We start from the raw sequence: 21,585 nt of genomic DNA, 5'->3' as shown, positions 1-21,585 counted from the left end.
TGGGGCATTGCAGAATTCAGGCAGCAACAACAATGTGCAGAAAAAGTAAGATAAGCAGAGTCTTCCACAGCATGCGCAGTTTGTGTCTTTGATTCCAGGACCTCCTTCACTTTAGTAAATGCAATCACTCACAGCCCTTTTCTGGAGCAGAGAGACCATAATTTTGTGAAGTGAACAAGAGATAAGCAAAAGAAAACACAGTTCTAGTTGCTTAAGTATTTTCCTTATTGAGTTTTCAGGATAATAGGCTCTCCAGTGACCAGCTCTGTCTTGATGGCTGCTCTTGAACAGGTCACTACATGCCAGAAATACTCCATCTGTAAAAGCCATTACAAGAAGCACATTTTTCACTTTTTTATGTGAAACTTAACATAAATTCCCATCACTGATACAGGCTGTGGGAGCAGATACTTGGCTGAACTCTTCCAGTTCCTTTGACATCAACAGATAATTTCACTTCATCAGAGTGATAGGGCAGTTCACACAGCCTGAAGATGTTACTTGGGATTATAAGAATTCAAGTTCTTTTCCCAGTCCTGAATTCTTAAACTGTCCATCTAGGACACACTGCGCTCTAGAGTTCACGTGATTTATTTGAACATTCATTAACATCCACTAGAGGGTATCAGAGAATACTGCTTTTTTGTTATATTAAGATGATAATTTCCCAGAACTACCATAAATACACGCCACTAAGAAGAAAATCACAATGCATAACACAGATCCATTAACATCAATGAGATTACCCATATTATCTAAGTTAAAGAAGTGAATAAAACCCCTTAAGGAATAGGGTTTAGTATGATTCCCAAGGTAATTAAAGAAAATATTCATCTGTGATTCTGTATACAGGCACGTTTAGAAACAGAAATCACAGTACCATGCTATGGAGCAAATCTTAACAAGCCTGAAATTCCTCAGCACTTTATGAGTAGACTACATATACAATAATAAATATATTTTTAAAGCATCTCAAAGGTAAGCAAGCAGCATGTAAATATCAAACAAAACAAATGAAAACCAAAGCAGCCCCCATCTATCCATAGCAGTTGCTTTTCTTGTGCTTTGCAGTATTGTTCCTTGTTATAGCAAAAAACTACACAAAACCTAAGTTTTGTTCTGAATACAGTAGTTCGATCTCAACACTGCTGTCCTGTGTCAGGGCATAAGAACCACAGCTAATACCACAAAACTTGTGAAAAATGTGCAACGGTTAAAGTTGAAACAGACTGCTTTTTAAAGGTTAAGCTTTATAAATGGCAACAATATTTAGCACCTCCCTAGCATCCTCCATCTGCAACTCAAAGTGCCTGATAAACATTCATAAGTGAAGCCTTTTGAAGCCCTCATGCAAGAAAGATGTTTAATATGATCTCCAGCTGGAGGGAATTCAGACCAGAGCCAATTCCCTGTGGTTAACAGGGGTGGTCTTCATGAGTCGGGGAATGATATGTCACTCCACGTAAAGTTTGTGCTCCTATGTACAATGTTCTGCCAAGTCCCACACAATCCCTTGGCTATACCTTACCCTGGTGTGCAGGCTCTTCTAAATCACTGGCACCTCTGGTCAGCCCAGGGTGGAGAAAAGTTGCAGACTATCTCTACTTTCATCAGCCTTGCTAACTTGAAGCCTAATAATTTGTTAGTGCCACGTCCTGTGTGAAAATGTTACGCCCGTTTTGCTTTAACTAAGGAGATCCTCCTGCAGGAAGTCATTGCCTTCAACTTCAAAGGTAATGCAGCGGTGCATCCTTGCTTTGCGCCTGTTATTTTCTCTGTTGTTACGCACTTCATTGAAGTCACAGAACTCTTACTGGGCAGCACCTCAGTGTTCAGATTTGCATTTGAAGAATATGCATAACTGTCAAACAGCTTGTCATAGTCTGTCAAGATGATTTGCTCAGCTCTCCCATCCCACCATTATTTTCAGGATCTCTGCCTCTCATTCTAATCCTTCCCATCCACCTTAGCTGATGTTTCCTTACCCTTACCTTGTAAACTCAATTTCTCTTCACATCTTGGTGGTATTCTGTGCTGGCCCTGCATTTGAAATTCCAGATACAGCTTCAGCTGTTGTGCATACATTAGTTTATTACTGAACATTCCTTCTTCGTCTTAGCACCCCTTCCCCTCTATGGCTTTATGCAATTTGATTTCACTCACTGCTGCCTCCCTCCCACTCTTCCAAAACTCACTCAAATTTAGTGCCCTCATTTGATCTCTTTCATTTTACTTCACAACAGATATGACAACTGTTCATTTCAGTCTTGTCCCTTGCTGAAAACTCACTGTGGCTGGTTTGGTTTCATGTTTCTGACACATCTTTGCTACCTTCAGGTTCCTTCCTAAAGGATGTGATCAATGCTCAGAATACTTGAAACACCATCTCTGCCCACTCCCCTCTCCCTGAAACCAACTGCAGAATCTTCATAACTCCAATAACAGAAGGAAAGAGCCCAATGCTGCACTTTTTATCCATCCATCCATCCATCCATTTTTTTTACCATTACAAGCTATTGTGGTGCTCTGAGGGCAGCACTATAAAGAGAGTTCTTCCTGTTATGTTCAGCATCCAATGATGAAATTCTGCCATTGATCTATAATCTCAGTGGGAGTCCATATGCAGTTCTGGTGAAGAATCTTCCACTCTCTTTTCTGGCAGTATGTGAAATCTCTGACTCTCCCTCTCCAGCCAGGAAGTCTCTTTCCTTATTGAGGCACTCACTGAAACGCTGCTTCAAACCCCACTGGAATCAGTGGAAAGAATCCAACTGGCTTTCACAGACTTTGGATGAAGCCCTGATCAGACACTCCATTCCCTGCGGTGCTTTGGGTTAAAAGCTATTGTGTAGAGAGAGAAGAGTATGTTGATTCATGACGCACTGACTCATTACTGTGGTGTCTGGGCACACACTATGGGCATTACATCACGTCCAGAGTCTTTACGCTTCAACGCTGGGAACAGACATTCCCTGGCTGTGTACAGCCGCAAGCCATCTGCCCTGGTCAAAGCAGGTTAGGAGGAACAAGCCAGAAAGCAGAACATCAGAGTGCTGGCCAGTCTCAGGCTAGAACATACTTTCACCAGGAAGGAATGGCAATGACCTGCCAGTGTGAGCTCTACCAACAGGTCTCATCCTTGCTGTGAGAATACAGGTCATCAGCTGCCTGGCCATGGTCAACACGTGCCCCAGGCCTTGCTCTCATGGATCTCATTACACCAGTTCATCTAGAACAAATAGTGATTGCAGGAGATACTTTGCATGCAGACAAATCATACCTTGGTGCCATCCAGAGGGTCTTTATGTACAAATGCCTGCACAAACTCCTCAGGTCCAATGTGACTTAGCCTTTCCTGTTAGGTGGGGGGGGAAGAGAGAGAGAAAGAAATAAAACACCCCAAAATCTCTTCTGTTTCTCTTGGTAAGACATCCCCATTATCTGTCAGCTCTGAATGGTGTTACTGAACTGGTAGACAGCGAACTAGCACCAGATATTAAAATTCATAAGAACAATTAGAGTTATTTCAGCAGAAGGAAGAAAATGAGAATAAATACATCTCATTACTGACAAGCCACAGGAAAAGCCCTCTCCACTGCACAGACAGAAGGGTGCTGGATGCACAAGGCTCCATCTAGGAGCCGGCAGACCTCAGTTTTGTGCTTGGTGTTGCCACAGACCCGCTGTGGTCCAGCATTACTCAACAGCCTTGTTTCCCAGCTGTTAAAATGGCAGCAATAACTGTGATCTGGTAACCACGGCAATCCATTGCTCATCTGCACACACAGTGCCCTGACCCTACCTCCCTACCCAGTGAAGCTCAGGTGAAGCCCCAAGGTGGTGGCTCTGTGCCACTGGGGAAGGAAGCCATTAACATAAGCATATGCATCTGCAAAGACATTGCTTATGCTGTAGAGTGTCCCAGGCATTACCCAAAACAAGAGTAAATAAAGCATTCAGATCTGTCTTAGTAAAGAACAGTCCACTTCCACCAGCTCCTGAACAAACCTGGCAGTTCCAGCCACACCACTGGCCTTCTTATTAGGCTTTTCAATTCCCTTAAACGTGTTTATTAGAAAAAAATATTTGTTGTAGGCCACAAAGGTATTTCAGAGGAGATATTTTGGAATTACTACAGCCCAAACTTAGAAGACTCAAGCAACAACAAAATTAATGGTAGTTTTGCTTAAGTGAAAATGTTATGGCAATTCCTATGCCATTTCTCTTGGCTTCTCACCTTGCCACTGATAACCATATAGGACTCTTATTAGCAAGTAACTGTTATTAAATAAATAGCAAATAGTTCTTACTAACAAATAAGCTTCAAACAGTTTCAGTGCAGAGTAGTTCGTGTACCAGATGCAGTAAGTGAAACAGAAGGTAGATATCACTGATTATAGTAAAGTGGGATGAAAACCTCTAGCTGCATCAGTCTTAAAAGTGCAGTGGTGCCCCAGTTACAGGGAATCTCCTCTTGGAAAACAGTTGTATTGTGGAGGGAAAGAAAAGCAAGAAAAAAAAAACCCTCAAGGCAGAAGGACTTCTACTGTCTGGCTTAAGTCATATAAAGCAGAGAGCCAAAGTTGCATGTTCTGAAAACTAAGGTGAGAAGATGATCCTAAATTTGGGGGTTCTGAACTATTCCACTTCTTGCCAAATAGAGCATCAACTACCTTCAGAATTCCCAAGGCTAACTCCATGATATTCACTCCAATCCACAGTCCATTTCATGGTTGGTTTTTCCAGCCTTTCAAGGATGAATACTGTCTACAGGAGGACAGGCAGCAGGGAATCATTACAGCACCAAGAGATCTGCAGATGGCAGCAATTTTTTATGTTCTTCTGTGAACATCCAAGAGGTCTACACGGAGGACCTGAACCTGGGAGAAGGGTGTGCAACACAACAGTCTGTCCAGCATCTGGGTACTGCAATTGGAGTGATTACCACCAAAAGCCTGTTTGAGAGTGAGCTGCAGTCCACGGAGGGAAACAGCAGGACTTTGTGTGGGTGGTATTTGAACACCCTTGTACGTCCATGCACAAAGTCCAAAAGGGAAGAATGAAAACCACATCAGACAACTCAGATGTTTTGTGTACCTGTTGGAACAGATTTGAACTGTTAAAATTTCTTCCAAATTAATAAAAGGGCTAATGACCAGCAATTTCAATAGCACCTTCAGGTTGCGGGGCTCAGGGTACCTTACAGAAGTGGGAACCCTTTGACCTTCCTGTGACTATGACTCGCATTTCACAGATAAGCAGGGTGAAAAGTGACCCACCTCGAGGTGCACAGGAACACGGATATACAGCTTGCTTTGCAAGCATCTCAACCTGTCAAACCCTGCCTCCTGCTGCAGTGCTGATACAGCATGGGATGTGCTGCAGCAGTGCAGACATTTTTTGGTTGTGTCTGGAATACTTAGCAGCTGATGGCTTAAAATAATATCTCTGACTGCCGACGTTGGGAACCATTCCCACTTACCAGCTCCACATGTGTCAGCTGCTGAGCCAGAGTATAAGGGTCACTGCAGACGCTCAGGATTTCTCTCTGAATTGATGGAGGTTTGCTTTTAAAGGCAACCAGCTTATCAGAGACAGCAGCACTGATCTTGACAATCCCTTCTTGCCCATGGCTGAGGGTCGCAAGCTTCTGATTCAGGGTTTGCAAAAGCTGATTCATCTTTTTCCAGTAGGCCTGGAGAGGCAGGGAGAGGAAGACACATAAACCACCCACAGAACTTGACAAAGGAGTGGTTTTATGCTGAATTTTCCCTTCTGCAAAATACCCCTAAGCCAGCAACAGGTTACCATTTTATTTTCAACAAGCCTATTTCAGAATAAGCAGTTGGCTTAATTACAGTTCTGTGCTCTGGACCACAGAAACAGGCTGCAGTCAAGAGAAGAGGCAGGCAGGACTGGTGGGTTGGGCTGGCACTGATACTCACATGTTCCTGCCAACCTCAGGATCAGAGAGGTAATGCTAAAACATGAGTTATTGCAGCTTTCTGGAACACAGCAGCATTCAGTACCTATCCTTTATGTCAGCTACGTGTTGGCCAAGAACTCTACCTGTTCCTTATTTATTAGGAATAAGAAATGTTTCTAACACTATTCTCTCCAACCTTTTGAGCTGAGAGCAGCAGAAGCATGCTGCTACTTGCTGCCCAGTTGGAATGGTCTGAGCATCATGTAGCTTTGAGTATTTAATATCCAAAATGTTAACTGCTACTGAAGGAAGCTCATATCATATTCCAAGCACAGCCATGTGCTCAGCAGGATGATCATTACTAAGTTGCTCAGGCTGTTCTCAGAGCTGGAGATGCTCTTTACAGACACTGAGTGGAGCTGCTGGCCACGGAGGATTGGCAGAAAGAAATGCCTTCAGCTCTTCATGACTGACAGATGCAGACATCATAAAACTGAGATAATTGAGAGAACTGGTGGATGGGCTCTAAAGACAAGGATTAATTAGAAACGTTCTTGGGCAAAAACCTTATGTGGAGCATGGGGTGTACCCTGCTGAGGAATATGGCCTCATGGGCTTTCCCAGCCAGAAAAAGGAGCATCAGGCATAGGTTCAATGGGTGCTTGCTTGTCCTGGTTTCAGCTGGGATAGAGTTAATTTTTTTCCTGGTAGCTGGTATAGTACTGTGTTTTGGATTTAGGATAAGAATGATGTTGATAAGACACTGATGTTTTAGTTGTTGCTGAGCAGTGTTTACACTAAGTCAAGGACTTTTCAGCTTCTCATATTTCCCCACCAGTGAAGAGGCTGGAGGGGGGGCACAAGAACCTGGGAGGGGACACAGCCAGGACAGCTGACCCCAACTGGCCAAAGGGATATTCCAGACCATATCCTGTATATAAACTAGGGAGAAAGCTGGCCAGCGGGCTGCTGCTCTGGAACTGGCTGGGCATTGGTCAGCAGGTGGTGAGCAATTGCATTGTGCATAACTTATTTTATATATTCTATTATTATTATTATTATCATCATCATCATTATTATTCCTTCTTCCTTTTCTACCCTATTAAACTGCCTTTATCTCAACCTGTCAATTTTACTTTTTTCCCCTCGATTGTCTTCCCCATCCCACTGAGGGAGGGGAGGGAGCGAACAGCTGTGTGGTCTTCAGCTGCCTTCCGGGTTAAACCACAACACTGCTCAACTTCAAAGAGCGTGGTCACTTGGGAAAAGTTTGCAGGCTGGCCTACTACCAGCTCCTCTTCCAGCACAAAGACACACAGTGGAGAGAGCCTCTGGCTGCTCACAAGTGCAATAACTCCTTGCTCCCCATCCAAAGAGAACTTAGTAACATCACGTTGCCAGTAACATCAGTTTGTAATCTATCAGTGTGAAACCAGAGCTGGCACGAAGCCGTCTTCTGTTACATCTGTACTGCGCAGCAGATGTATACCCTGGCACGCTCCACGCAGTCCTCATCATCACAACAGGGACTTGGCCAGAGTGTGCCTTCCCATGAAGGCCAACACACACCTGTGTTGCACTCCAAGCTGGATGCAGCCTAAGTGAGGTCTTGGGAAGTACCACCGAATCCCATGGTTTAGATACAGCCTTTGTCTTCTTCAGATTTTTGTAGACTGTGGATAGTCTTCAGTGTTACGCATTGACAGCACTCATGTTTTAGGTGTTCAAGGTACCAGAAGGCAGAGTCAGTGCTCTTTTCACCTACACAGGATCCCATCTGCACATTGGAAGTAGCATCTCCTACTGCTTCACAATGAAGAATAACATGCTCATGTCTAACCTGTTTCCATTACAGTCTGAGGCTGGAAACCTTCAGAACATCCCAAGTGCTTCAACTTTTGCTGCAACACTGTAACTTTCATACATCTTTCCTAGCAGAAGGTTTCACATTGCTGAGGAACCTCTCATTTCACTCAAGGAAGATGGTCTCTTGAGCTGGGCTGGAACACGGACCACATAAGCAGGATGTCGTTAGGCATTTTTGCAAACAGAGCTGGTAAGTCCGAAATGAAGCAAGTACTTAGAAGGCAGGAAGGACTTGTCTTGGAGAATGACAACTTATGTTATATTTGGAAGCAAATCACACAGGAGGAGTGAAAATTGAGTGAGGAAGATGTTTAAAAAAAAAAGAGAAAATTAAAAAATATTCTTTGTTTTTATCTGTTCCTGATGTATACTAGCTCCAGGGAAGAGAGACTACTGGCCGTTTTCATCTAACTCCTCATTCAAACAGATGGTCACACTTTTGATTTACAAAGACTGTCCTGGACCCAAACTACTGATCACCATGTAAATATTTCTCCGGTTTACATCCAGGTGTGTTTGCAAATCTCAGCATAGCTTATCAAGCTCTATGAATACAAAGTTATTTTTCAGTGGAAACTCAAATAGCAACATAATTGGTATTTCATGAACATATTTTGTAAACAGGGGGATTAATTTTGGGGTTGGGGGGCAGGCATGGCACTAAAATCCAAGTCTTCTACAGAAGATAAAACATCTGACTAAAAAACTTCTAACTGAAAACCCAGTTCTCTTTCAAAAAGGAGTTTGGATAAGAAATCTTGGACCAGCCATGTCTCTGCAGTATTAAATTCTTCACTGTTTGGATGAAAAGCCAAAAAGCAGCATAAAATTGCTTGAAAGACATGCATATTACCCAGACTTTCAATAAATCCTTATCAAGAGATCTAGTTTCACCTAGTATTGTAGGGAATATGGCACAATAATATATATAGACAAGAGTAAACAAAGACTCAGGTAAGCCAACCACCTACTAAAGAATGAAATAAGAGAAAGACTTAATGGACACAAAAAAGATTACTCAGAGCTTTTGAAGAGATTCACTAAAAATAGGTTGGGTGCACCCTTGCCTAAAAAGCTTTTTTGTGCGTGTTGGAGGAGAAATTAAAAAAAAAAAATCCTGCTTTTGCCCTTTTAAAAACATTTCTTGCCTCCTTTAAACTATGCTCACTAAGTGAAAACAACATTGTTCATTACCTTCAACATGCTGGTAATTACCTTGCCACAAAGTGACCCCCTATTGTACAGGGGCTGCATGCTGGACTCTATCTCACTTCGATGCCACATTAACAGTCAATAGAAGCATACTACTGTTTAATATTTAAAGAAAATGTTTTGTTCTTAACTGGAAAAGTTCTTTGGAAGATGGCAGGCCTCAGCAGGTGGCTGAGGAGCTCAAATTTTAATTAAAATGTCTAACTCTGAATGCAAATCACAGCATTTACTAAGAAATGCTTCTCAGCATGGACACCTTTATAAGCACATCACAGAGCCTTTAGAAAGTGGACTCTACAAAGGACAGGAGCACACACTGCAGGGGAAAATCCTGCATTAACCTACATGGACTAGATGACCTCACAAATCTTTCAATCTTTAATTTCTATGATCCACAACGGGCACAACTTCCTTCCAACAACTAATGGGCACCACCACTCTTTCGTGCTGTCCCTTAAAAAAGGAAATTTGCATTTGCAGGATATGAGCTGCTTCTTAAATTAATTATTAATTTTTCTCAGGCATAATCACTTGCAATTATAGTACCTAGTAAAATTCGAAAAACAATGATTCTCCCCGCAGGGTACCCATAAGCATTGGTACACAGCTATGCCCACTCCAGAGTGAAGGTATGCAGCACTTGCTCAGGTTAGGCAAATAAACTATTGCTTTGGATGCAAAAAGTTGATTTTTAGCATTTATGGCTCTCACCAGGGCAGGTACTGCTTTTAAAGAGCACCCATAAAGCCCCTGTTCTCTGTCCTTTTGGCTGGTTCCTTCTTTCCAGTGGACATGATTTTGGTGAGCGTGTATGGGTTTCTCTCACTTCAGATGCTGAAGGGCTGCAAGGCACCTTTCTTGGTGGCTGGCAGGAGCAAGTTCATTGCCTCTTCCCTGTGAAGGAGAAGTTTTACTGCTCTGGTCAACAGAATCGAGGCCACCTTGGCTCTTTTTGAAAGTACTTTGTGTTCCCTTCACCTCCATCAAAGGGTCACGCAGCTTCCCCTTCCCACCCCTTCTCCCCCACAGGCTGGCCAGCCCAGACAACCAAGCCATGCCAGCCTAGAGCCACCCAAAAGTGCCAGCCGTGATGCCAGCCCAGCCCAAGAGCAGCTGTTTCCATTTCTCTCGTGTTTCATGTGGGTTCGAAGGTCCAATTTAATTTCTGTTGTGCTGCAACCCTGCTAGTTCCTCCTGTCTTCTCTCTACCCCTCTCTTTCTTGGACTCATGGGTATACGATTTTTGTTCTACTAAATTGCACCCATCTGTGGCCTGAAGCCAGGCCTTGATGTAGCCAATGGAACTGAATTCTTCCACATCCCATGGTTAACCTAGAAGTAATTAGAGACTCTCTATATTATTTGCTCTTATCCTTATTATTTTCATGGATTTTGTGGAATCTTTAATGTTTCTGAATTAGTTTATAGGATTCAGCCACCTGAATTTGCAAGCAGGTCTCCCAGAGACTCCACTCACTGTGTCCTACTCTGCCACACACATGGCTCATGCATTTGAACACCAAGACCACACAGCCATCTAGACTGAGTTTTGCCCAGCAGGCCACACACTGCTGTCTTCCACCACTTTCGCACTCCCAGAGAAGCTACATGCCCATAAATATCTGTATTTTCTTTAAATGTAAGGACTGTCCCTTGCTATCTCACCACATCAGCCAAACAGGCTGGATTCAACAGGAGCTACCTCGTGGCCCATAGGTCCTGTGAACTTTGATGGGGATTCCAGTGGCATCAGTCAAACTGTGATCAGAGTCTGCTGCTCTGTGCCTGCTCGCCTCCTGTCTGGCTCCCTGCTTTACAATATCACCCAGCTCAAGCATAGGGCCTGCGAACTCTTTTACACAGGACAGGAAGGTGTAAGCCAAACGCTTGTTAGAATCACTAATGAAAAAGATGACAAAATGCAAAGATTGTTTTTAAAAAACCTGACAGACTGAAGACATGTAAAATAAGGAATGAAAAATTAGGTTTCGGCACAGGTGGTCAAGGACATAAACAAATGGAGAAGGTGAGAGAAAAAAGGACCATAAACACCCTTTGGTGGTTACTCTTTCACAACCCCTCATTTTCTTAGAGAGAGGAAGCCTTTATCAGGTACCTTCAGGCAACTGATGATCCTTTTTAGCTCCCCAGTGCAATCACTTGACGACTGGCTGATTGCTTCACTCCTTGCTTGCTAAACTAAACATCCTGGAGCACTCCCTGAGCCACTGCTTGGCCAGGATGGTTGGTCTCCAGTCACGATACTTCACTCCTCTGCTAAACTATAGCTTGGGAGATCACAGCTCTGTTGCTATTTAAATCATGATCACCACATTCAGTCTATGCTATGCCTCAAATTTTCCCTCTGTAAACCAGGAATGTTATTCTCTTATAATCTGATGTGCAGTAGATAAATTCTGCTGATCACTCCAATGTGTCCCTGTGTCACTGCCACAGGGGTACCTAAACTGAGAGGTGTGGCTTTCAGGGAAGCTACTACATGTTTCAACTGTCAGAGTAGAACAAAACTGTAAGAGTTCCCAGGAAGAGACACAGAACAGAATACGCCAAAAGGAGGAACCAAGTGGGAAAATGAACATAACATCTCCACACAATGTCCCAGGTCAGACATCCTCACCTCATCACATGGGGCTATCCTGTGAATCATGTCTTTCAGGTGGCCAATCATCCGCTCCTCCTGAAAGTCATATGGGAAGGTCTCCATCCACTCTGTCAGCAACTGTAAGATTTTGGGTCCAAATTTTCTGACCCGTGCCTGAAATGGAAACCAAAATGATGGATAGGGATTGAAACATGTTTACTTATTAAAGTTTCCCAGCAAATATGTATCTCACTGAAAGCGGAGCCAGATTTTCAAAGAAGGAACTGATGGTTGCACCTGCAAAATCTGCACACATGCAAACAAATACTGTGGTGCACAAATTATATGTTTTGGTATGCAAAATATACCAGCACTTAGATGCATGCACAACTGTCTGTTTTACATGCAGATTTAAATATTCTGTACATGCAATTGGCCAGTTTATGGTTGGATGGACATTTTGTTGATGCAACCTTTATACCTTTTTTAAAAACATCTGGCCTTTTTACTCATTTGAACCACATGTTCTTCCATTTTGTACTTACAACCTTCCTACGTTTTCATCCTTTCCTGAAAAACTGATTGCAATGTATTTCTTGACCAACAAAGAGGTGAGTCTTTTGCTTTCTGGCCATAAGAAAAAACTGCTTAGTGATCACTGGCAGATGGAGCACAAGGAAGAAAATACGAACAAAACACCAGCACTTTAGTAACCTTACCTGGGCTACTGATAACGTTGCTCTCTTCCCAGCTGAGCTGAAGGTCACGATAGGACAAGGACACCCACTCACATAACACACAGCCAATGCCCACTTTATTTTTGGTGTAGATTTATCTGAGGATGCAGCAGTGGGAGTAGTCAGGAAGATATGGGGCAAGGAGGGAAATGTGGGGAATAGCACAATTGGTGCATTAGTATTATCTCAAAAGATGGCCAGTGCAGCTGCTTCCAAAGCTTCCATCCTCCGTTATCCAAGCACACGTGAAAAGGAAATTGCGTTAAACAACAAACTACATTTTTATTTACTGAAAACAGAGACCAAAACAAACAGCCTTCTTCTGCATCCTACGTACTATAGCTAAAGTACACCCTGTAATCAGGAAAAATTATACTCTTGAGCTCCACAGCTCTGTGCTTTTCAACCAAGGTGGTTAAAATGCGTATTTCAGCTTTCCAACAACAGCAGGTTTCAATGAACCACATCTCTAAAAATAACTGCTGTCAGCTAGCATTAAGCTCATGCTCAAAGACCAGCAGGTGGCTGCTAAAGGGAAAGCTTTATTGGAAACTACAAAGGTCTGGGGAGACATTTGCTCCAGCTGTGTAAATGGCTATTAGGAATTGAAGGAGAGGATTTTGTGCAAGTCACAGGACACAACTCAGGGGAAGGGAGGTCACTTGTGTGCAAAGTTTCAAAGTCAGCCCCACTCTCAGGAACAGAAAATCAGCTGTGTTGCACCAGCTCTGTGTTACTGCAGGCTAGTCCAAAATGTAGACTCACCTCAAGCAGAGTGGGAGATCTTAGTAGTAAGATAATGTTTCTCATTTTTTGCAAAGTTTAATGAGTAGCAAAACTTTGCAATGCTCACATTTTAATCCTCATAAATTTGCATCTGCCATAGCACTGGCGAACAGAACCCATCACACCTTGGAAAAGTTGTTTTGGATGCTGCACCTCATGCAGATACTTCCGTTAACACAGACTGTACGGGCAACCCAAGTGTCAGATTCCTGTGTAGCCTGGCTGATTGCTCTCCATAGTGAGAGCAGAGCTCCTGTTACTTATGCAACTGGTTGCCTGGGCAAAAACAAGAACACGTGTTCAGATGTTGGTGATTCAGTATTTGATGCTAAAAAAATACTGTTTCAAAGCTGGAAAGGCTGATCTTGAGAATCATTTCAGAATTCTGGGTTTTTTGGAAAGTTGCAACTAATACACGTTCTTCTTCCCTCCACTGCACTGAAGATGCACCTCCTGCTCCAGGTAATGTACTGGAGAGATCGTCATCAATGCACCAAGGAGAGCATGGGTAGAATCTAGCACTGAATAGGATCCAGTGGGATCCATCTCCACTGTAGCGTCTATGGGACTGCCAGAGGATGCACATGTGTTGTTACACACTGTCTCAGTCTGCACAGTCCCTAGGGAAAAACAGGAGGAGTGCCGACACAGTAACAGCTTGGGTGTTCTCATTCTGTTAGCTTGTCACAGCCTCACCACTGCTTCAACTCATTCCTGGTGTGCCAGACAGCGCCGCTCTGCAGCACGGCTGTGCGGACAATCTGCCAGTGCAGGCAACGGGAGGTTAGTGGGTAGCTGCATGCTGTTACATAGCGTTCAAAATGACAGGTAAGGCCAAGAGGAAATATTACTGTACCAGAAGCAAGAAAGCAAAAGGGCAGACGCATTAAGTAAAAATGGGAGAGTGGTGTGTCGACATCTGCAACTGATAGCGTGTGAGGTTTACATCCTACCTCCTTGCATTCTGCAGGCTTCATCAGAGCCTTAAAGAAGTTAAGAAGGAAAGTCACCTGGGAAGACTGAGACAGGGGGAAAGGGAAAATTAGAAGAAGATTTGAAGTGACTAGTGCCTGGAGCACTGCTCTTGGACATGGATGCTAGGATATCTCAATGTCAGGATCTCAGTGGCAACCATCATCCTTTATGAGAAAGTTTCATTCAGTCCAACGGGAGGCAAAGGACACACTCCAGAGCCCCAGAATTCTCTGCCCATTGAAAATACCCCCCATTTTTCTGCTGCAAAGAGAAACTAACCTTGTCCAGCACGGGGTCATCCAGCCGCTGCTGTTCAATGCACTTGTGACAAACACGGGACAAAAGCTCATGGGGTTCAATGAAGAGTCTGGAACTCAGCAGGAATGTAAAGATATAGGCTTTCTGCGGGAGAGAGAAAAGCAGACCTGCTGTAAGCAGACACCCAGTGGGTAATATTAGCCATAAAAACCCCAAACTCCACAGTTTTTGCATTTCCACTGGGACAGACCTTTGTCTAAAAGACATAAGGATTCTTGACCCTGAAAGCGGAACTGGTTACAGTGGACGCAGGAGGCAGTGGCATCTCCTTCCTCCACAGCACCCAATTCCAGCCTTTTGTTGGCCAAACCCTGTGCAAACATCCAGCGAAGACAATGTGTACGTCGCTCTACAGGAGCAAGCCCAGGTATAGGAGACAGCACAACCGGGGGGCACGGAGGCCTGTGAAAGCTAAATGTGTAGACACTCATGCACCTCTGTGTTGTACTGGGTTGTGAGCTGCAGACACCCCAAGATTAGTCACGACTTACTATCACCCTGCAGGTCTCACCCAGCCTGTTTTAAGGAATATTTCATTTATTCTACTAACTCCCCAAAATTCATTTCTATCAGCCAAGTCATCACGTGCAGTCCCACATCTGTGAAGCTGTGTGAAGCAGGCCTGCTGGATAAATCCTTGGATTATGTAAGGTATTCCAGCAGTGAATTTAAAATATATGCATGAATCCTCAGTTGTTTGCAACCTAACCCCTCCCGGTGCCTGAATTATCTTCTTTCCCCACACCTAGCCATGCTCCTGAGCAGCAGGTATAGTATTACATATCACATGTTGCTTAATGAAAATCTCACAGCCTAATCTGTCCATTACCTATTTTTATTGCCTGTCTGTTCTTTTTTTTTTAATTGATGTGCTTCTTTATTACTTATTTTTAGCTGATCAGAAACTGAGCTGCGGGAAATTTCAAACGTGCTGTCTGCTCTGCATTGATAACTTTCATAGTCTTCTAAACTGCCCAGAAGTCAATGCTACTCTACTACACTCAAGTGCTTTGAAATACAAGCCTTTCCATGGAGATATATTAGCACTTAAAAGTCTTCCAGTCAAACTTCATCAAATTCCACGGAGGATGTGCAAAATCCAGTGAAGTCAATGGCTTGCAGGATCATAAACCTGCTTCTAGTTTAGATCCTCACACTGTTGGTGAAGAAACACTGAATAGTCACTGATGGAGCAAGGATTAGGATCTGCACTGTGCTGTTCAGTGACTGCAGAGTTGGTGTGAATATAATCCTAGGTAAAGTATGAACCCATCAGGAGGATTGTCTCTGTTGTCACTGAGGGAATGCTTTGTACATGCAGACAAACCTGGATGCCTTCAGCAGCTGCTGAAATTCAGCTAATTTAATGCCAGTTCAGACTGGAAGTTTTTTGCTTCAGTCTTCATCAAAACCTCTCTGGGATGCGCTGCTATTTTTGAAGTGCTCCAACTGCTATATCACTAATTCATCTCCACCACAGCTTCCCCCCCCAACCCCATTCTCTTATTTAAAGGCAGTATCAACTTTGGGATCTGCTTTTTCATGGGAACAATTATAGAGCAGTGAAACAGCATTTAAAGCAATGCATCAATTTACCAAACTTTAATTGTATGCATCTTTTAAATTGGCCCTCTTTAATTCAAAATCTAACACATTTGCACTTCTGCATAAAGTGTTGCCCCAACTCATCAAAATTAAACTGTTTATTATACTGTGACTTGCTTACTTCAGGGTAGTAATCAGTGGTAGGTATCAGATGTTGGATTAGAGCATCCAGAGATGCTGAGGTAAGGTTTCCATCCTGGAAGATCAGTCCTCCTTGTTCATCTTCTTTCGAAGTATGTAGATGAGGGCTGAAGCCACATGGGGTAAACATACTGGTAGAACTCAGCGTTTGGGGCATGCCTTCCTACAACAGACAGAACTCACATCAGGGACAAGATTCATCAGATTCACAGCCACATCTGTCTTCTGGTTGATTAGAAAAACACAAGCCACTAATGAGAGCTTCCTGTTCACAAATTAACCTGATCCCTTCATTTATAACCTCTTTTATTGTTGTCATTAGCAGACCATGCCGGCGACATGAATTACACAGGAAAATGGGACATTTTGATTTATGCTTTTGGGCTAGAAAGGGACAGCAGCTGCTTTGGGCTCACACTCCAATCGAGAGCTCTGTGGTGATCCCCTTTTTGCTACCAGTCTTGGTCAGTCCCATGTAAGAGAGGTGAGATACTTGGGATTTGAATTCAGCAGGTTCCTGAGCAGAACAGAGCTGTTCGTTTGAACCTCTGTCCTGCTGAAAATGAAGCAGGGAGAATTTAGGGTGAGAGAGGGAGAGGAAAGGGGTGCGGCCTAAGTCTGGCTCAGGATGGACCTTGAGAAATGCTCTGTGGCTCCCACAGGACAGGAGAGGTGTCAGAGTGAGCGAGGGTGTAGAAGCAGGAGCAGAAGTCAACTGGAGGAGGATGGAAAAAATGAAGGGAGTCGGAGGAAATGGAGAATGTGGGAGCTGAAGAAGAGATTAAAGAGCAAAGAAAAGAGAAATGAGGAAAAGGGAGAAGGCAGACACCTGCACTATTTTTGGAGCCTGAAGTTAGTCAGTCCCAGATCTATACTTAGGCACTAAATAAATGTTTCAACAAGATCCTGAGCACTCATCAGCTTCACTAGAGTTGCAGAGTCCTCAGCACCTTCAAAAAGGAGGCCAGACAAACTTGGAGCATGTAACCCAGTTTCAAGCTCCCTGTATTTCAGTTCTCTGGGCTCTCTGGGTTGCGTTTAGGCTCCATCTCAATTTTGTGGCTTACAATCAGCTTTTAACATTTCTTCTCTTGAGCAAAGTTGTTTTGTTCCTGAGTTGGTGCAGGAGGACAACAGATTTTGCCCTGAGAGCTTTAAAGCATCTCCAGCTGCCTCCAAAATACCCCCCTAGAAGCTGCTCCACTCTCAACAAGAGGCAGTGTCATAGGATGTAGAGTAGGAAAAGGACAGAGTATGCTCACCCCCAGGTCAGCAAATACATCATCCAGAGCAAGGGACCCTTCTGTGACCTGACAATTTGCTTCTAAATTTGATTTTACTTGGTGCAAGGGAGGATGGGAAAGAGATGAAGGCAGAAAAGAGTCCCAGAGCCAACCTATACTTCCTCGAGCAGCTACAAAACGTCTCCCAGGACTCTAACTCTCCCTCCTGAGTATAACCTCTGTCTGCTGGAAGAGCAAGATCTGCACCCTGCGGCCCGCTGAGCTGGCACCGACCTCCCACGTAGGAAGGCACAGGGCCACACGCTGACACCGCCTGCCTGCCACTACACCTCGGCCTGCTGGTGCTCAGCCACAAGCAGTCAGCAGATACGCCTTATTTTAAAATATATTTCCCTGCCCTTTTCTGTATCCCATTCCATCTGCTTTTCTGCCTCTTCACCATCCCATACAACTTCAAAAGCTGCCCCATGGATTTGGCTTCAAAATTTGAGTTTGCGTTTCTCCCTCACATCTATCAGTAGATGTGCTGTGACCCGGACAGTCAGCTAGCTTTAGTTCCACACACAGTATGTTCTATTTTCTCCTGCAAGAGCACCTCTCTGCCTGGCACAACCCATCTACTCCCCCAAGCTCAGGCTGCTGCAACTTGCCAACTCTGAGCAACCTTGGGCCGCCAAGGGTGAGAAGGGCAGTGTGCCTGTAAGCCAGGCAGGGTGTGAAGCCCTGGGAGAGGCTGGGAGCTGGGTCCCAGCACTCGTGGGAGATCAGGCTTTACGAGCAAAACTTGGGTGACTTCATCCTTCAAAGAAGGAACCGTTCCCCGGGAGCCAGAGGTTCGGTTACTGCATCTTATCTCCTTCTGGGAAGCTTGCACAGGCTGCCCCCGGGATTTGCAATCAAACAAAAAGGAACCAAGATGTCAAACTCAACAAATTCCTGCCTTGATTTAAAAACAAAACATACGTCAGGGATTTTAGTTTAGTTTAAAGACCAGAATATCTGAATGTCATCCCAGCCAGAATAGAAGTTGAAGTATCTAGTTTTAATGAATGTGCAGATGTGCCTGTTAATAAGGCTCCCAGAGCAAGTAATTGCTGCTTTTTGTACACAGCTCAGACTCTGCGTAGTAAATGAGAGAGACTGCCAAATCCCATTTGTTACTTCTAACACGCTCGATGTTACGTCTTGTTTCTATGGCAATAATCCCAAGAAGGACTGCATGTCCATATAGCTCAAGAAATAAATCTGATGGGCATATAGCTGTCTAGGTGAAGAAAAGAAAAAGTTAAAGCAGCTGTGAACTTACAGGAAATATCCTGGCTTCAGCATAAAACAGAACTCAAAGTAATAATTTATTCAGTGCAATCCCTCACTGTCAACGCCATTTTTATTATCAAATAGAAACGTATCTAAACAGGATATTGCCTGAACTTTTGCATCTCATTACATGAGAAATCTTGCTGGAATACATACGCTTCTTAAGAAAAAGTTACAATTTAAAAAAAAAAAAAGAATAAAACCAGCTATACAACTGTCACTGAGACATCCATCTTGGCTATTGTTAGGAAATCAAATTTGACTTTTTATTATGAAGTTCCTGGTCTAATCTCAAGTTTTTTGGGCAAGGCCTGTGTCGTCTCTGAGCTGGTGCCTGATTGCCACCTTACTTGTCACTGAAGAAGACCTGAAGGTTTTAACTTCGTGCCTTTTTGCTCCCTATTGACTGATACTGTTAACGTTCACAGCAGGATGAAGGCCAACTGCACAGAGACTAAAAATCTCTTGCGCTAGTAAGCTTGATAATAACTAACATAAGTATTTGGCAGACAGGGATTTAGGACAGGGACTTCACTGCTCGCAACACCTCATTTCTTTTTCTGTTCATACAGTTTCCAAAATACTTTTTTCAAAAGCACTAAATAGAAATAAATCTTGCTTTGAAACAGCCCAAATATGTGATTGCCTGTAGTAGGCAGAAGATGAGGTTCTGCTGTCAATCACTTGCAGAATACAGAAACAACAAGGGAAGCACTGAGAGGAAAACAAACAAGTAAACAACCTCAAGGAGATTTTTTTTATTGTACTGATGGTGGTTTGGATGATGGAAAAGGTAGGTGGTGTAGACAGAGCCAGACCCTTCTCAGAAGAGCACAATGACAGGATGAGAGGCAACACCCCCAGGCTGCAGAAGGGAAATTCCAGTTGGGCGTAAAAGAAAATCCTCCCCTGAGCACCTTGTGAAATTGGAAGAGGAACCTGGAAGGGATGTTCAATTTCCACCCTGGGAGATTTTCAAAACTTAACTAGACAAGCACCTGAGAGACCTGATCAAACTTTGAAGTTAGCCCTGCTTCGAGCAGGAGCTTGGACTAACAACCATAAGAGGTCCCTTCTGATTAACTTTTCTGTGATCTCTTTCTCCAACTGTTGCAGTATTGCCCTATTTCTGGGCTTTTTAATGTAAACCATGGCAAGTGAAAAACAAGTCCAGGTCATTAGATATTTGTAAAGAAGTCCATGTTGGGCATAAAGCCTTTTTTCTACTTTTCCTGGGAACAACAGCTCGCATGTCATAAAAATGGCCCAAAACCTCACTTTGAAGACCACTCGGACCTAACCTGAAGTCACTGAGATTTAAGCATATGAAAATTCATCAGATAAGCGCTTCCCTGACCTTTAGTCCAATTCAACATACTATGTTTTGCCATTCCTGTCATTTCAGAAGGAAATCAGATGACAATTTCAACCAAAATTTGCAGGATGATGCAGAGATCTCAAAAGCATCTGAGTTCCTCCACATGCCAGCTAGGTAGAAGAGAAAGACCCAAATTAGTAACCTGGGCAGAGAGCAGCAATGTGAGCTGACCTGTCACTGGATTCAAGAGGACTTGTATGGAGGTGAGAGACCTTATGAATACATCAGTTGAAGGAACAGCATCCACCAACTTTTCTAATAAGTACAGGGAAACCTAAGTATGCAAGAAAAAGACAAACTGCCAAGTTTCACAACTTCTGCTGCTTTTATGCATACTTACTATGACCTAGAAATTTCCAGCAGTAAATGTACCAGAAGGCTGGTGCCCTGACTTTAGAAAGATATACTGCTATGCACTGGTCCTAAAACCAGACTTAATGCTTGTGGGTTCAGAGGGAGCAGAGATGCTTTGCTAACAGCACACAGACTCTGGTGTCAGTGACAAGAGTAAAATATAATGTGTGCCTTGTAGGTCTGCTTTGATAAATGGTGCTCTGGAGGGAGCGCTGCTGGTGGAGGGATCTTAGTGAAGGGCAGACTTCCACACCCTGCCATGCAAAATAACTGATGATACAGGTGTCTGCACACATACAGCATTTAAAGTACCTCTGTGCTCTAAAGGACTGAGACCTGGAAATGAGAAAACGTCTCTGAACTGGCTTTAAAAGAGAAAAAGGAAAGAAATGCAAGGGAAGGGAGACTTGCTAGGACCACTCTCCATTACACAGGACCTCCCGTGCAGGAGAAGGCAGCACATGTAGCTCCTCCTTTGCCTATAGAAAAACAAGGTTATAAAGTGGAAAAAAGCAGCTTGGACTCTGCACTGACATCTGCACAAAAGCGGCATAAAGCATTTTGCATTTATTTTACCAAAATGTTAAGACCATTGGCAGTGGCACACTGCAATTAATAATCCCAGCTCTATGCAAGTGATGAGCAAGAAGGCACACGAAAGGTCCCTCCTCACATGTTGTGGCACTCTGCAATAAGGTGTCCTGGTGATCCTCTTTTCCCAGGTACAAGGACCATGGTGTCACACTGGATCATAGTGGGCTCCTCAGTGTTCTACCCGACGTTGGGGTTGTTTGTTCAGCCAAGGATTCTCTAGGAAATGCAACAGCTCAAGCAACAGCTTGTTAAACTGTAGCTTCTTTTGGATGATAAAGTCAGGTTTGCTGGAAGTGAGCCCATTGCCCATGCAGAGGAAATGCACTTCTGGGGTGTTATGGTAGTAACTGGAACAGGGAATCTTCTCCTGGTATTTATTTCTACCTCTACTCTGTTTTGCTGTTCTTCTGTTTCATCATTCATCATTCTTATTACAAAGTGCGTTTTCTTTACATTCTTTTAATATATTTCATACGTTCATAAGACTGGAAAAGAAATAAAAAAATAACAGCAATACACTGCTTTTTAAT

The 21,585-nt window shown here is 43.5% G+C and overlaps 1 protein-coding gene across 1 annotated transcript in view; it reads right to left on the bottom strand.

Moving 5' to 3' along the window:
• The window catches only part of RASGEF1C (RasGEF domain family member 1C), a gene marked incomplete at its 3' end in the record, with an annotated part of 31,424 nt that extends 11,753 nt beyond the window's left edge, over positions 1 to 19,671 (bottom strand). Inside the window, exons 1-6 of the mRNA XM_082005989.1 lie at positions 19,492 to 19,671; positions 16,149 to 16,331; positions 14,384 to 14,506; positions 11,643 to 11,780; positions 5,483 to 5,695; positions 3,281 to 3,355 (exon numbers count right to left, since the gene is read on the bottom strand). Coding sequence (XP_081862115.1) covers positions 3,281 to 3,355; positions 5,483 to 5,695; positions 11,643 to 11,780; positions 14,384 to 14,506; positions 16,149 to 16,325 — 726 coding nt within the window. The 5' untranslated portion in view covers positions 16,326 to 16,331; positions 19,492 to 19,671. The remainder of the gene's footprint in view (positions 1 to 3,280; positions 3,356 to 5,482; positions 5,696 to 11,642; positions 11,781 to 14,383; positions 14,507 to 16,148; positions 16,332 to 19,491) is intronic.
• Positions 19,672 to 21,585: the final 1,914 nt, after the last annotated feature.

The sequence above is a fragment of the Phaethon aethereus genome (assembly GCF_964289735.1).
Source record: "Phaethon aethereus genome assembly, chromosome: 14".
Lineage (NCBI taxonomy): Eukaryota > Metazoa > Chordata > Aves > Phaethontiformes > Phaethontidae > Phaethon > Phaethon aethereus.
Note: the sequence above shows the minus strand (reverse complement) of the source record. Positions and strands in the feature narration are given on the sequence as shown.